Raw genomic sequence first — 17,708 nt, forward strand, 5'->3', positions numbered from 1 at the left:
CAAAATTGATTATACTGAGAATGAACTCCTGTTTTATGCACATTAGTTTAGTTTTCAAGATGAGAAAGTTAAGGAGTTTATTATTGCTTTCATCTTTTCAATAATTATTAAGTAAGGGCATCAGCTGGGAAGTTTTGTGAGAGGGGATAGAGAACAAAGAGGAACAATCTGAGGAGAGAAAAGTGTGAGAAGAGAGATCATTGTGAAATAATCCCTCCAGAGAGCAAGGAACAGACAAACCAGGGAAGTGCATAGGACTTCTGGGCAGTGTCGACGGTCTACTTGTAGGTTTTTTTATCCTGAATTTGAAGTGAAACTAGCATTATGGTTGTGTGGTTTTCTCCAGCTGTAGGCACAGGTGTGAAGAAATGTAAGGTTTAACCAGAGCTGTTTTGTGGTTTTTTGTTTGTTTTTTTGTTTTGTTTGTTTTTTACCCTGGGAGACTCATGGTGGAGAAAGAGGAACAAGAGCGTTGAGGGTGTTTGCAAGGAGATCATAATAACTCAAGCTATAGAATTTATGCCAGGGAAGAAGAAAATGAAGAAAGAATGAAGACTGAATACGGTTGATGGCTATAAAGAAAGTGAGAACTCAATGGATTGGTGGTGTGGCAGAGGTTGAACATTGTAGTTAGACTAGTGTATTTCATGAGCCAACATTATTACGTAGTATTAATACTTATTTATTAACAGATGTGTTTCTATGTGTATGCATACACATACAAGCACAACTGCAGTCAACTTTTGTTTTATATTTAATGTTTATTTATTTTGAGAGAGGGAGGGAGAGAGAGAGAAGGGCAGAGAGAGAGGGAGAGAATCCCAAGAGGCTCTGTGCTGTTAGCACATAGCCTCACGTGGGCTCGAACTCACAAACCATGAGATCATAACCTGAGCCTAAATCACGAGCTGGATGCTTAACTGACCAAGCCACCCAAGTGCCCCTGCAGTCGACTTTTTGTCATTGAAAAAAGTGAGGTTTTGCAAAGGTAATTGAAAAAATGTGAGGCCCCCAGAAGTTTGGGACCTATTTCTGTTACTTTTTTTTTTTTTATAATTTTATACAAATGGTTGAATGTAATATAGGGAGAGTATAGGATGTTGAAAATACCACTGGGAAGTCAGAAAACCTGAGATCTTATTTCACATTACATATAACATCACCTTTGTAAAGTCACCTGGATTCATTGGCCATAGTGTCCTAATTATTTCAGCACCGTTCCAGGTATTGGGCATATCATGATATCTGATAAACATGGGTAAAATGCTATGCAAGTACAGAGGTGGGGCATCAACCCAAATGGGATGGAGAGTGGTCACATTCAGAGGAAATGACATCAAGCCAAGATCTGAAAGATAAGTAGGTGTTGGAATTTAGTAAAGAAACCACAGGCAGAAGTGGAAGGGATTAGTGTATATTAAAATCCTTAAGCAAGAAAAAAAAAATGACCTTAAGGATCCTGAGTGGCCGGTTTGTAGTGACTGAGAGAAGAGTTGAGACATGAGGCTAGAACATTAAGCAAGGACCGACCGTATTTTAAAGAACCTGGTAAGTTAATGTTAAAGAAATTTCATGCTAAAAGTAATATGAGGGGACCCATTATTGGGTTTTACATACAGGAGTGGTGTAAGACATGATCACTTTAAAGTGTGGGATTTGCCTTGATGATGTTGAATCTTTATCTTTGTGGTTAATTCTAAATTAATTTCATTCACTGTACTAATACCTGAGTATAAAGCAGCACATCAAAGTGATTTAAATATTTTGTTTATTTTAATATGAAAAGAATTAAGAGCAATTAATATGGGACTATATTAAACAGAAATAAAGCCTTGTTTACAAAGCATTATTACTCTTAGTAATCTTTTTGCAAAAAGAATTGAAATTAAAATTTTCTATAATTCTGAGTACATTTGGTTACAGCTGTATATTTTCCATCATATTAGTGAAGTGTTAGATAATTTCCCTTGAGTTTATGTTGCCATTTAATATCCCCAATGAGATGTACCTGAAACTGTACTTTTTCTCTCCAGTGATTTAAACTTGTGAGATGCTTCCATTAACTGGAAAAACAATCATCTTTGATAACTTTCCTGATCCTTCTGATACATGGGAAATCATTGAAACGATCGGCAAAGGAACTTACGGGAAAGTTTTTAAAGTGTTAAATAAGAAAAATGGCCAAAAAGCAGCAGTGAAAATTCTGGATCCGATTCATGTATGTCACATTGTTGTTGTTGTCTCCTCCTCCTCCTCCTCCTCCTCTTCCTCCTCCTTCTTCTCCTAATTAACTTTGTTTTTATTTGTATTAAGCAGTTAAAAAAATCTGTAAATATCTTGATTTGCCACAATGTCAGTTACAGTAGAAGAAAATGTAAAAAAAAAATCTGTTAGGTTTTTCTTATTTATATGCTTAACATATACGATAGGGACCAAATACAAATAAGTAAATAGATAAATACAGGTCTCAACAGCTCAACAGTTAAGTCAATGTTATTTTAGATTTCAAAAAATTGTAAGAACACAGACTCGGGTCTAGAGGTAATTCTAAAATGTCATCTTTGCCATATCTCTTTTTCTTCCTATATTTATTTAGGCTTCAGGCAGAATATCTCTTAAGCTAAACGAGAAATATTTTATTTTAAATTATATTTCTTTCAGAGATGGGAAATTTATTTTCAGGTTTGCTGAAATGTTTCCAAAGCAAAAATGGTAGTCACTTATAATCAGGGTGGGTTACCTTGTAAAGAACTGATAATGTGCGTGGAGTCCTTATGGGCTTTTAAGTGATGCCCCAGTAGGGTCCTCTTCTGCTGTTTTTGGAATGGCAGTTGTGATAAGGGAAACTTCCAAGCCTTTTTTTGGGGTGGGGGGGCTTTCAGAGCATGAAGAAACTGATGAGACTTTTTTTCCCCCTGAGAATGAGAACTGGCTATTTTGTAACATTTTCAGCTCCTGGGAAACATGTAGCTCTCCCCATAGCACGTTGGGTGAGCCACCATGAGCTCAGTGATCACATAATCCCCAAACTTCTATTGAGAGCAGTTTCTTTAGTTACTTGACTCTTGCACAGGTGATGGAGTGTGACATGACAGAAATGATGTGATGTGTGTGAGAAGGACAGGACTCTTGGTCCTTGTCACAGCTCTTATACTAACAAACTGTAGGACCCTGCAAAAGGTCTCTGGGCCTCTGTGCATCTTAGGGTTGCTCTTTCTTTTTGGATTGTTTATTTCTACTAAACCCATTATAACTACAGTGTTTCATATTATTTTGAGGAGAGGGGAGGGAGAGTGGGGGTTTATTTTCAGCAAGAAATTAGATACACTGGAGGGGAAAAAAAAAAAGAACTATGCCTGGGCTTTACTGATGCTGAATGTTTTCATATTCTCTAATGGAAAGTTCTTATAAACTGAAGGAGGAGAGACACAAATTAAGCTGTACCAAAGTAACTATAACTCTCTCCTCTGGTCTACATAATTATGGTTTAGGGTCATGGTGGTAAGGGAAAGGGCTCTGGCCAGATCCCGTGTCTGGCCTTGTAACCAGTGTCTCTTCTTTTCTTCTACTCCTTAGTGGAGAAGAACACATGAATTATGAATACAGATAGCCATTATCCTTTTATAATTTACTCATGTTTTGTATACTTTGAACCTTAAAAATCATCTTTTGTCCTATTGCTTTAATGAAATATCTGTTGATTTCGTGAGATTTGTTCTTTTGCTGCCTTTATTCTTGTCATAGTACATATATGTTTTTCTGAGAATTATTTATTTCCTCTTCATTCATCATGTCAGAAGTCAAATAAAAAAGATTTATAACCAAGAGATTATAATCTTAATAAAATAAATTTAAATGCGTCTGAGCATTTTAGAGAGTGGCTTTTTTATTAAAGAGTCTTACTATTATGAATTTTGATAGAGTAAGTGTCTATCCAAGAAAGGGATAAAATGAACAGGATTAGAAGGTCATAGGCATTAGACTTGCAGTCTCATTCTGGATCTTACACTAACCAGCTCTGTGACCAACTTCTCTGAGCTTTAGTTTCTTTTTCTAAAATTAGAGCTCTGGTCAAAAATTCTTTGCAGCTCTGTGATTACATGATTTTGTAAGAAAACAACGTGGATGCTAAGTATTACTATAAAAACAGTAGTAGAAGGGTTTCTCTTATTACTACTCTGAGTTGTTTCATGTTCTGTGGTTTTCTAAAAGCATGACTTTAAGTGGTTATCTTGCATTTTTGTTGACAGGATAGCGATGTATTCTACTTCTGGCAAATGGGCCTTTACCTAACTTAAGGCTGTGTGCCATCTTATATATGTAGGAATTTATCGCTTATATGACTAGTTTTTGAAAGCTTCTAAATATCCTATATTTCAAAGAAACAAATGAACCAGCTAAAAGTATTTAATTTCAAAACAGTGGCTTCAAAACAGTGGCCACTAAAACAGTGTGTTAACACTGCAAAGAAAGGAATATCTTTTGGAATCTCCATGTATGTTTCTTTCTAACTACATACAAAAATAGTCTTTTATTTGTCCCTTTGTAACTCAAGGAAATTAACATAATTAGAGATGTATTTGATTAGCAGGAAAATCACAATCTCTCCCCTTAAATAATGGCATCAGAAATTTCAGTGCCTACTACTGAGCATAATAAAACCTATTATTATAACCTTGCTTTGACAAAATTAAATTCTCTATTTGGTGGTCTACAGTATGTGCCTCTTTGACATAACTCATGTTTTTCTCATGGTTTTCTTTTTATGACCTTTTGAAACTAGGACATTGATGAAGAGATTGAAGCAGAGTATAACATCTTAAAAACGCTTTCTGACCACCCTAATGTGGTCAGATTCTACGGGATGTACTTTAAGAAGGATAAAATAAGTGGAGATAAGCTGTGGTTGGTTCTTGAGGTAAGTGTTTCAACATTATTCTATGTGTAGAAATTTACAGTGTGGTCTTGGAATGACTGAACGTTTGTGTAACATCCATACCATAAAACCATGGTTCCTTTAGTATATTCCCGACTGCTCATAGACTCAATAGAATGTTGTGCCCCATTCTGGCCCTGTGGCTTTAAGACACAAGAGGAAATTAAAGAAAAGCCCTAAAGGCTATTAAAGACTAAAAGGAGACATCTCCACGATAAAAGACTCAATAAGCAAGAATTATTTTCCTTGCAGAAGAGCAAGCTTAAAGGGACTTCATTATAATATTTATTTATTCATCTGCATTTTGCTCGGCTAACACGCGACTGAGGCTCTATGCCAGGTGCTGGATATAATAGAAAATTAATGTAAGTGAGGCTTCATTAGACAAAAATGGTAAGCTGCGAGGTTTTTTTCTGTCCTCATTGAATACTAATGATATAAACTACAGAACCAGGTATTTACATTTATGGAGTAAAAACCTTGTTAGAAATGGTATTGAATGCTGAATAAGTTGCCAAAGGGAAGCTGTAGAGTCTCCCGAGAGTAGGTTTGGACAATTCTATCTAATGCGGAAATACTAGAAGGTGCTCTCTTAAGGGAACTGCCAGTCCCAGAAGAATGTAGTTTTTCTCATTTTCATTGAATATGATTGAAGTGAGGTAATCATTAATTCTAATAAAATTCATAAGCATTTTTATTTTTTGAACAAAATTTTTAATGTTTATTTATTTTTGATAGAACACAGGGTGGGGGGAGGAGAAGAGAGAGAGGGAGACACAGAATCCAAAGCAGGCTCCAGGCTCCGAGCTGTCAGCACGGAGCCCGACGTGGGGCTCGAACCCACAGGCAGTGAGATCATGGCCTGAGCTGAAGTCGGACGCTTAACCGACTAAGCCACCAAGCGCCCCTTCATAAGTGTTTTTAATAGTTGCTTTTATCAAACTCAGGACTGGTAAAACCTTTACTGGATCACTGTAGTAGTGTGCATTTATTGTGTTCATTATGATTTTATTAGCGTTTGATTATTGTATTTCTTTCAGAATGTTCTGTTGGTTTTTCTGCAGACATACGTGTAAATTGTATTGTTTTCATACTTTATATTTTTTCTATTCTTTAAATGATTTTTTAATGATTTGAAATAAATGATCATTGTAAAAAATACTTGAAAGTATAAAAAGAACATTATGTACATTAACATTTAAAATATTTCCTTCATCTTTTTGTCTGTGTTTCAAATGATTGGCAATATCATTATTATGAAGTTATCCTACTTTTTTCACTAAATATAATTGCAGATAAACTTAATCATCTTTATCTTTTTCTGAATAAATACATTCATTTGGTTAATAAAAAGCAGGTAGAACCAAAAGACTTATAATCCAGAGCAGTAACAGCGTAGATCCAGTTTGGTGGTGTCAACTTGTCCCGAGCACGTCTGTGCTTTGGGTGCATACCTGGAAACGCAGGGCTGAGCTTCTCTTCTCTTTCATTTTCTAATCTGTGTCCTGAATTTTGGCAAGGTATTAATTGTGCTTCTGGAACCCTGCGTCCTCCTGCTCCACAGTGGAGTTCTGCCGAGCATCAGACCTTTCTAATCTCTCTCTCTCTGCCGCTCACCTATGTGGGATCCACTGTTCCCCAAATCGCTTGGCCTCCCCTTTCCAAGTTGACTTTCCTATTTTACATACCATGCAGTAGTGTGTGCCTCATTCTCGTTATCCACTCTACTGATGTCACCAAATCTCATGTCCCTTCAGGTCAGTTTCTCTAGGGAATAAAATCTCCAGTCTCTTGCCTGGATGTGTGTGTATGTGAGGAGTACTCTGGCAGGCTCCTGGATGTTGGTATTTTATATGTGAGATAAGAGGTTGTCAAGTCTTTTGATTCTAATCAAACTTCCAAAGGGTCCCTTGTTTTCTACCCCACCTCTCCCAACTCCTGGGTTAATCTGCTCAGGTGACCACAAAATAACTCTCGCCTACTGCTTTATTTTGTGGCTTCCTCTGCACTGCCAAATTGGTCACCACTGGGCCATCTGCTTTCCATGTTGAAAAATTTTGTTGAACTCTCTTGTCTACGGCTCTCCTTTTTTCCATTCTCTTTTTTTTTGTGTGTGGTTTATACTTTTTGATTCTATTACTAACATTTTAATGGAGATTCATGAATGAGAGGAAATAAATTTATATGTTTAATCTGCCACTTTAAATTGAATCATAGAGCCTTTCAAAATTGTAAAATAGTATTTTCAGGAACCTTTTCAAAATGTGAAACTGTATTATATTATTTTATAGAAATTTTAAAAATCTAAAAAAAAATTTTTTATATTTATTTGTTTTTGAGAGAGCTTGGGTGAGGGAAGGGCAGAGAGAGAGGGAGACACAGAATGTGAAGCAGGCTCCAGGCTCTGAACTGTCAGCTCAGAGCCTGATGTGGGGCCTGGACTCACGAACCACGAGATCACAACCTGAGCTGAAGTTGGACACTTAATTGACTGAACCATCCCGGCGCCCCGAAATCAAGAAAATTTTTAAATAACCAGTTGTGTTCTTTAAAAATAGGCAATGTATTATGATTTCAAAATTACTTTTTCTCTATTGAGATTGCTTTATATTTTTAATTAAGTCACATATTAAAACAAAGCAAAACTTTTAGTCCTCTAAACTTTACCTAAGTGATAGAATGTAAATTAGGAACTGAAAACATTTTTCCTTAAATAAATGGAGAATTTTCTAAGTTTACCTCATGTTTGTGTTTGTATATTTGAGATGTAATTCTGTGCAGACCCTTAATGCAGTCTTGAATAAAATTTTGAATCTTTATATCCTTCAAATTTGTATTTATTTAAAAAAATTTTTTTTAATGTTTATTTATATTTGAAAGACCGAACATGAGTGGCAGAGGGGAAGAGAGGGAGACACAGAACTCATAGCAGGCTATAGGCTCTGCAGTGTCAGCGGGCTCGTACCTGTGAACCGTAAGATCATAACCTGAGCCGAAGTCGGACATGTAACTGACTGAGCCACCCACGCGCCCCCTCAAAACATTTTTAATAATACATCTTTATTTTTTTTTCCATATGGAATCATTGGTAGATTAGCATTTGAATGGAAATTCAGGTATTCTGCCTACTGTAGGCCTAAATGGGCAAGGGCACAAGATACAGTTCTTTGCCCAGGGTTTAAAAATATTAAATGGGGTCAGTCATTGTCTTTTATGCCTATCAAATCTATATTATAATTATATTGTCATTTCTCAGTATTGTCAGTAGGAATTAGGTAAGAGTTGGAGACTCCTGATCACAGTTAAATGTTCTTTTGTGAGAGGAGAGAAGATTGATTAAAAAGGTTTGGAACATCCAGTACAAGTAAAGCAGCTTCCTGATAACAATGAATCAGTAGGAACTTAACAGCTTCTTTGAACTTTCTTCTTGTATTTTATTATCACATGGAGGAATTGGAAATATCCCTAGATGGCTTGAGAAAAAAAAAATACTGGTAGTTTATTAAAATGGTATTTTGGAAGTCTGAATTAATCTGAACTTAGAGTATGAGGGAAAAAATAAAGGAAGAAGTTGGCCAACTGTATATAAGATAATTGATTTACATATGTAAATTATACTAATCACATATACACATAAGTGGCTAGATGCACAATTACCTGCTTTATAAACATGAATGGTGCAGGTGCTGCTTTAGAGGCACTTTCAGAAAATTGGCTTGTGGCATCAATACTTTATTCTACAAAATGACTGCTAATTATACCTCTTATTGTAAGAAAGCCCAAATAAATTACTTTGCATGAGGATAGGAAAAGAGTGGCCAGAGAGAGGATCTGATATTACCCAGAGTCATGCTAACAGCGCTGGGCTTCTAATGTGAATCTTCATAGGGTATGTTCTGCAGGGGGTGAGCAGTTGGTGACACCCCTCATTATCAGCTGGGCATGTGGGGAGGTGATTCCAGCTTGGACAAATTCCTTTTCACCATGAAATATCATTTTATTTCTATTTCAATCCAGAGTTCAAATCCTAAGATAAATGATATTAACTCAGATCTTACTGGGTTATTTTCTCTATTCTTTCTTTGTGATTCCTAAATTATTTCATTTACTTTGATATAATTTTTCTCTTTCTTGTATTTTTCCTTTGTATTTCCCTCTCCTTTTGTTATGAGTTTCTCAGCACGAATAATATACAGGGCCTTGTTCAGGAATTATTTCCTTCTGAATTCTCTGTATGTTCATTTTCAGATGCTAATTGTTGCCCAGATTTAGGAAGAGAGTACTCGTTGCTAGCTCTCTGAAATTCCAGTTGCATATTTGTAATGAAACTATCTAATAAGAGATAGGGTAGGAAGTTTTCTGCTGTGGGAACTGATGCAATGTCTACGGGGATTTTTACCGTCACTTAGTATTTTAGGTTTTCCTAATGATGTAGGCATAAAGGGAGAACTTAATTTTTTTTTTTTACTTCTGCCTTATTTTTAAAGATCATACATATCTTCATTTCTACTTACTGTTACCATTCTGGACTGACCTGCTTAGTTAAATGTGGATACCGCTTTTGGCTTTGTGTTTCCTTTAACTGCTAGAGTCTGTTCTTCAGAGTCAGTAGCCAGGATGGAGGGGGGCCAGCAAAGTGGCAGTTGGTTAGGTTTCTGCATATGCTTATCATTGACCCAGGAGACTAAAAAATAAGAGTCAAAATTGAGTTCAAAGTGTCTGGTATTAAGCATTTGCTATTGATGAACACAAAGGGAAAAATTGAGATTTAACTATAATTTTCCCCTTCTCCATTGGCCAAACAGCCACATTTTAAGGATGTAAGGAATCCAGTCTCCTGTCTTGGGGGCCCTTTGCTTGGTGTGTCCTCTGCCATAATGGGGTTGAAATTCAGAGTTTGGACATCTTTCTGTTAAGAGACCCTTTCCCTCGTAATCCAGTCCTAGCTATAACTGCTTCTTTCATGGTGGCGCTATAGATTGCATTGTTATTTATCTAAATCGGTCCTGATTTGTTCATTCTTAACAGTGACGTCGCTTTCTCATTGTTTGCCAATTATAGCAGTTTTTCTCTTTAAAATTATATCCCTTTCGGGAGATCAAAGACTGGAAATTACAGGTGGTATTTGGAAGCACAAAAATTCAGTGAATAGTCATAAAGTCTCTCAAATGCACATTTCAGGTAATCAAAATGGTTTTCATAGATATAAATACTACTTTCATTTCTCATGCATTATTGGTTATTCTGCTTTTATACTTACATCTAGTAAGTAAGACAAAACCTGTCACGAGGAAAGGAAACAGGCTAGAAAATGAGTTCACCATGAACAAATGGTTTTTATTTGCTCAGTTATTAACCCTTTAATGTTACTGTACAGGAGATAAACATGTATGCAGAAGGGGACATGAGGCCACTGCAGGTTTGTATATGTGGGAGGGGTCAGAGCAAGCAGGAGTGGGAAGCTGGGCTTCTGAGTTGCCCTAATAGCACAGCATTGTTCCTTCCTTCCTTTAGCTGCGCACATTCGCAGTGGAGTGGCAGCCTGACGGGATGATTCCTTTCATGTTCTTAGGGCTGGAACAGCCCTTCCCAGCTCTCATGGAAAAGGCTGTTATTTGGTGTACTTGCATCAGGACAGACAGCAAATTACCTAAAATGATTTCATTTTATTTTTTATTTAAAGGGCAAGATGGAAAAGCAGTCTAAATGTACTTCTCCATGCTCTTCTAATGCAGGAAATCTATAAATAATATATATAACACTTGTATGTCTTTCTTCTGTAATAGTACTTCAGTGATTGCAAAGGCATCTGCTCTCTGAATAGGATTGAAATTTATAGCATTATTTCAGGGGGAGAATATGAGGTCACCAGGGAGGTTTTGACATTTGGTAAATCGGTATGTTTTTTACCATCCACATTAAAATACTTGTTTTCTTTTCTTTTGATTTTTTTATCAGAGAATTCTTGTTTTTAACATTACAAATGTGTTATGGCATTTTTGCAAGACCTTTGAAATCTTTCAGAGTGAAGGCATTGTTTTATATATTGATTCAGTGGTTACATGATTGTATACAAATTGCCAGACAATATCAAACTGCATACTTAAATGAGTCAATTATATTATATGTCAATAATAACCTTGAAAATATTGTTTCTAGTTTACACATTAGAAAAGTAATATGAAAATTTTATGTTAAGACTACACATTAGGAAACATCTATTATTAGGTGATGGTGCCATTCTCATTAATACTTTATCAATGTTTTATTGGAATGTGGAATTTGGTACATTGTTACCTTTTATTGAAATTAAGTCAGACATTCGCACTTTGAAGAGGTATTTTCCAGACAGTGTGAAAAGATGGCCTTCTGTCATTTTGTATATGTGTATGTGTGTGTGCATAATTGTACAGAACATAAGTTTCTAAATCCGGTCATTTGTTGATTCCATAGATATTATGTTACTTAAGGCCAGGCCCAAGGTAGAGTGATCCGTACTTATTAGTGCCCCTTTCTGTGTTGGTAGGTTTTGGGCATTCAGTAGAGAACCAGAAAAACTCTGTCATCATGGTGCTTATAGTCTACTGTTGGAAAGACAACTTAGAGCTAAATAAACTAATTAACTTAGTATACATTTTTGTTAGCGCCAGGAAGAATATAAATGATATGTCAGTAATGAAAGAGAAGACCTTTTATGAAAAGAGGAGTCAAGGCCTATTTGAATTTGTAACATTTTAATCTGTCACCTGAAAAAAAAGGATAATTTTAGTTCTTTTATTTTTTGTTTTTTTAAAAAAAATTTTAACGTTTATTGATTTTTGAGACAGAGAGAGACAGAGCATGAATGGGGGAGGGTCAGAGAGAGGGAGACACAGAATCTGAAACAGGCTTCAGGCTCTGAGCTGTCAGTACAGGGCCCAACGCGGGGCTCAAACTCACGGACCGCGAGATCATGACCTGAGCCGAAGTCGGACGCTTAACCGACTGAGCCACCCAGGCATCCCGTTCTTTTATTTTTTGAATATATCCTCCAATACTCTCAGGATCAGAATCATCTTCATCTCAAAGCAAAAGCTCTGAGAATGAGGTCTTGGAAATTTTTTTTAACACGTACTAGAGTGATTCTTATCAAAGGTAAGCTCAGAAAAAACGTTGTCAGAGGTTCTCAAATTTCAGTGTGTATAAAAATAATCCTGGACTTTTGCTTCTGGCCATGGTAGTAACTTGTGTCATCATGTTGTTGAACTATAAATAACTAAAAAGCTGAATAAAATATATTTTTATAGATAAACACTTTTCAAACATTGGAAAAGAGCTTAGGATTGTGACATTGAGAAAGGAAATAAATAAGGGGAACTTGACAATCACCTCAGCTTTATCCTTGGAGGCAATTTTCAGACCACAAGCAAAAGGAAGGCATTCCCATGGAGGTCATGGTGATCTTGCTGAACTGAAAAGACTGGAAAAGCAGTGGCTGAAATATGCAGAATAAAGATGCTAAGCAGGAAGAAAGCTTCAGAAATATGCTTAAGGGTTTCCTTGAATATTTGATGGAAAACCAAGCTGGATATGTCTGGAGGAAGATTTCAGGAAGTTGGGCAAAGAACCGGGAAAGAATTGCTGAAAAGCTGTAATCTGAACAACTACCAGAGTTTGTGCAGGTTTGAAAGATGCTTGAGTTCTGACCAACCAGAATGGAGAACTTTATTAAACACCTGAGGCATTTAGTAAAGACCCTAGAAAGGTTATTCATTAGAAAAAGAACTAAACTAGCCCTAGAATAAGAGCTACCCTATGCACACCCTTAAAAAGTTCAAAAGCAAGGCTTTACAGGTTTAAGTTGGTCCACAAGCACAAATTAACTGTATGCCAGAACAAAATTCAACATTGATTAATGGAAGACCACAGAATCCAGGGATTCAAATATAAAATTAATAATGTCTAGCATCCAGTAAAAAATTATTAGATATGTGAAGAAGCAGGGAAAAGTGGTCCATTATCAGAAGAAAAATCAGTCAATAGAGAAATAGACCCAGAAATAACCCAGGTGATGAAATTACCAAGTAAGAACTTTAAAACAATTACAAATGTGTTCAAGAATTTCAAGGAAAACCTGAACACAGTATTGAAAAACAAAGTGGAAACTAGAAAAGAACTGAATGTAACTTCTAGAACTGAAAAGTACAGTATCAGTAGGGAAAAATATTATATTGAATTTAACAACAGATTAGAAATTAAGTGTGTGGAAGTAAAGATTGGTGAACTTCAAGACAGGAAAATAGAAGCTGTCCAGATTGAGCAGGTAGAAAAAAAGGAAAGGGGCAAAAGCCCCTGTGATCTATGGATCACTACATGTATTTCTAACCTACATGTAATTACAGTCTGAAAACAGGTGGGGTTTGGGGGAGGTAATGGCTAACATCTTTCTGAATTTTGTGAACACTAAATGGCTGCAGATGTAAGCAGCCTGAAATCTGCCTTGTAGGATAAACAATTCACACAAAGATATGCCATAATCAATATGTCAAACACTCATAATGAAAAAATAAACAAAAGCACCAAGAGGAAAAAGTAAACTTACATGTAGGAATCAAAGAGTGGCCATGGACAACCAATGCAGTGGAATGGTATCTTCAAGTGCTCTCAACAATTGTGTGTACAGTGAAAATGTTATTCATAAATGAAGGCAAAATAAAGACAGATATTTTCATCAGAGAAAAAGAATTTACCACCAGACACATGCGCTATAAAAAATGTTAGGCTGAAGGCAAATGATTTCAAATGGAAACTCTGCCCTACAAAATGAAAAGAAAAATACTGTTAGTGGTAAACATAAGGATAAACAAGAAACTTTTGATTTTATATTTTAAAAATATTTTTAATATTTTAAATAATATTATTCTAATATTTAGAAAAAGAAATCATGACTTAAAGCCACAATTATAGCTCTATATTTGGGGGGTCTTAGAATATAAAACTAAAATGTATGGTAAAAAGAGCAAAGGGACCGGAGAGGGAAGATGGAAATACGCCGTTTTAAGAGTTTTATGTTACATGTGAAATGGTGTAATATTATTTTAAGGTATACTGTGGTAAATTAAAGATGCATATTGGAAACACTAAAGCAACCACTAAAAATAAAAATGAATAAGTATAGCTAATAAGCCAATAGAGGACAAAATGGAATACTACAAATATTCAAACCAAAGAAAGTAGGGAAATGGGAAAAAAGAGATCAAAAAGCAGATAGAAAAAATAGGAAATAAATAACAAGAAGGTAGACTTAAACCTAACTATAGTTGTAATTACATTAAATGGGAACAGTCTAAACTCTACATTGTAAAGGCAGGAATGGTCCAACTGGATGAAAAGCAAGACCAAATACAAACACACTTTATTATTATTATTATTATTGTTATAATTTAATGTTTATTTTTGAGAGAGACAGAGCCTGAGCAGGGGAGGATCAGAGAGAGAAGGAGACACAGAATCTGAAACAGGCTCCAGGCTCTGAGCTATTAGCACAGAGCCTGACATGAGCCTCAAACCCTCGAACTGTGAGATCATGACCTAAGCCCGAGTCAGACACTTGACTGAGCCACCCAGGTGCCCCTGCTTCTTTTTTTATGAGTTCTATCTCTTTGTTAATATCCTGTACTTGATGAGACATTGCCATCATACCATTCCTTACTTTTTAAAGCATGATTTCCTTTAATTCTCTGAACATGTTTATAAATCATGCCTTTCAAGGCATGATTTGTCTGCTAAGTTCTTTGTCTGCTAAGTTCATCATCTGGGCTCTCTCATGAGCAGTTTCTGTTGCCTGCTCTTTTTCAGGTGTATGAGTGAAATTTTTCTGTTTCTTTGCATATCATAATTTTTTTGGTTGAAAAGTAGACATTCTAGATTATAGGAATTCTGGATATTGATAAGGGTTGGGGGCTTATTTTTGTTTGCTTGTTTGTGGTGACTTGGCTGAACTATGTTGGGGAAGTTTATCCCCCTTGGTAGGAAACCTCTGATGTTGCCTTTGGCATGTGAAGTCACCCTGGGATGGCAGTGGTTTTAACAATGCTTTCTTTCCCAGTCTCTTGCCCTAATCTTTCTATCAAGCAGTCTGTCTCTAATGGTTTAACACTCAGTTAATAGGTTCCACTAATTGCCAGCTGATTCCTCTATTGTTTTCAACAACATCCTGGGGCAAAAGTTGCTTCCAGGTCTGATCTAATTAAATTCAGGCCTCTATGCGCAGTTGCTTTTTGAGGCTAGTACTTGGGAGGTTTTTCTGACCCTAGGAGAGCTATTCTTTGCTGTTTCTTTCCTTGAATCTCTCTGCTAAGCTGGCTGGTCTGTGGTTACTTTCTTGTTATCTTGGGGTTACCAGGCTCCTTGTAATTACTGGAGCCTCCACTGTTTTCAAGAATACCCTTAGGCTTGGTCTTCCCCACTCTTACTCTCAAATAATATAAGGTCCAGCTTTGGCGCTCTCTATTTTTGTGGCCTGCCTCTTTCCCAGGGCAAAATATCTGAGCCACTCGTTGGAGCCGGCAGCATGTCTTGGGCAGTTGCCCACATCATCTTGTTTTATAAGCAGAGCTATGGATCAGAAAGGTGGACTCTGGTCTTCTCAGCCAGCTTTACAGAACAAGGTTGGGGAAGGGTAAGATATGCTGGTGGTCTGCCCCCCCTAAGAAGATACTGTAGACCTTGAATGGGAGCTGGCAAGAGAGGACTCTATCTTCTTGGTGATACTCATTCGCCCAGAGTAGAGCTTTTATCTCTCTGACCTGGTGATAACAGGGTGGCTCAAGTGCCACACAGAATCTTGCTGTTCTTACCAAGATTTAGTTATGTTCTCAGATGTTTCTTCATTTGCTGTATGTCCTTACAACAGTTTCCAAAGACTTTAAATGGTTGTTTATTTTTATAATTTTTATTGTAAAACATAATACAGGTATAGTTATTTCATGGGGGAATATAGGTCCACAGAGTTCTTGGGAGGAAAAAAGTCTTATAAAATCTTAAAGAAATAATGAGTCTTGTTGACTCATCTATAATGCCAGGATTATACTGACAAAAGAAGGCAAAGATGTTACAAGAAAAGAAAACCATAATCTGACATTCCACATGAACATATATGCAAACATCCTTCACAAAATATTAACAAATGCAGTAATATGTTAAAAAATGTTAATATATCATGACTAAATGGTACTTGTCCCTGTAATGCAAGTTAACTAAAACTTAATGTGGTTAAACATTAAAATTCTCTGCATCAGAATTCACTCCATTAACAGAACCAAAAGGAAAAAAGTCATTAAAAACCTGTGCCAAAATTCAATACCTCTTTGTCATAAACACTCTCAGGACACCAGGAATAGATGGAAATTTTACCTAACAAAGTGCGTCTACCCAATTTTTTAAAAAGTGAGCAAAAATTTTAGACTCTTCACCAAAGCGTATATATAAAATATGTTCAATATCTTTAGTAAAATTTAAATTAAAACCACAATCCACACTATAGTACATACCCACAAAATGACAAAATTACAAGCTGATCAAACTGAGTATTGGTGAGATTGTGGGGCACGTTGAACTCTTGTATGTTGCTCAGGCAGTGTGAAACGGTGCAGCTATTTTGAAAACTGTACAGCAGTTTCTTTTAACATTACACATCAACTTACCGTATGACCCAAGTTTCGCCTGTAGGCATTCACTAAAGACTAATGTCTATAAAAAGATTCAAACGTGAATGCTGATAGCACTTTCATAAAATGGGCAAAGGAAAGAGTAGAGTGAGTTTTAGAAGATACAAGTTTCTGCTTTTGTGGCCTCCCAAAGAATATGGTCAGACTAAGCAAATGGCCTTAGAGTATTCCCAGAATAAACAAAAAACAGTTTGAAGTCAGGAAGACTTGCCTGACCAAATATAGTTCTTGTTAAAAAGCTATAGTTACTAATATAATGGATATTGTTGCAGCAAAAGCCAGGTAGATGAATGCAATGAATATAGAACCCAGAAACAGACCCATAAAGGGGGAAAAAATTGAAAAATAACAAAAGTCAGAAATGCCAATTTTAGAAATTAGTAGTCTTTTTTAGAAATCTGAGTAAAAATATGCTCTCATAACAGTATAGACAGAATACGTGTAGAAAACATATAAAGGCTGTCTTTGGAAGTTAGTTGTAATGGTCTGTTTATAGAATCTCATCCCTTTTGACTTAGGTTGTTTTTTTAAATGTTTGACTATAGCCTGAATTGAATAGAGAATTCATTTTTAGTGCTGCTCCGTTATTGAATTAGTGTAGCTCTGGGGCGCCTGGGTGGCGCAGTTGGTTAAGCGTCCGACTTCAGCCAGGTCACGATCTCACGGTCCGTGAGTTCGAGCCCCGCGTCAGGCTCTGGGCTGATGGCTCAGAGCCTGGAGCCTGTTTCTGATTCTGTGTCTCCCTCTCTCTCTGCCCCTCCCCCCGTTCATGCTCTGTCTCTCTCTGTCTCAAAAATAAATAAAACGTTAAAAAAAAAAAAAAAAGAATTAGTGTAGCTCTAGTTTGAAAAAGTTATACTTCCATTTTTCTTGATTAAAGGACATTAAGGGCTTCTTACAGCATTGTGTTGCAAAACTATACTTAAAGGTTTCTCAGTCCCCCATTACACATTCCCATTTTAGTCTATGTTGGCGATTTAAGAATTGCGTAGGCTAACTATGACATAGTTCATTCACCTGGATGCAATTCTTCTTACAGGGAAACCTAAGGTCATTTTCTTATG

At 36.3% G+C, this 17,708-nt stretch overlaps 1 protein-coding gene across 1 annotated transcript in view; it reads left to right on the forward strand.

Annotated features, from left to right (window-relative positions):
- Positions 1 to 2,050: 2,050 nt before the first annotated feature.
- MYO3A (myosin IIIA) overlaps positions 2,051 to 17,708 on the forward strand; it is a 226,806-nt gene continuing 211,148 nt past the window's right edge. Inside the window, exons 1-2 of the mRNA XM_047066241.1 lie at positions 2,051 to 2,218; positions 4,784 to 4,918. Coding sequence (XP_046922197.1) covers positions 2,051 to 2,218; positions 4,784 to 4,918 — 303 coding nt within the window. The remainder of the gene's footprint in view (positions 2,219 to 4,783; positions 4,919 to 17,708) is intronic.

The sequence above is a fragment of the Lynx rufus genome, unplaced genomic scaffold (assembly GCF_022079265.1).
Source record: "Lynx rufus isolate CCGP_SWC_20201006 ecotype Redwood Valley unplaced genomic scaffold, mLynRuf1.p SCAF_7, whole genome shotgun sequence".
NCBI lineage: Eukaryota > Metazoa > Chordata > Mammalia > Carnivora > Felidae > Lynx > Lynx rufus.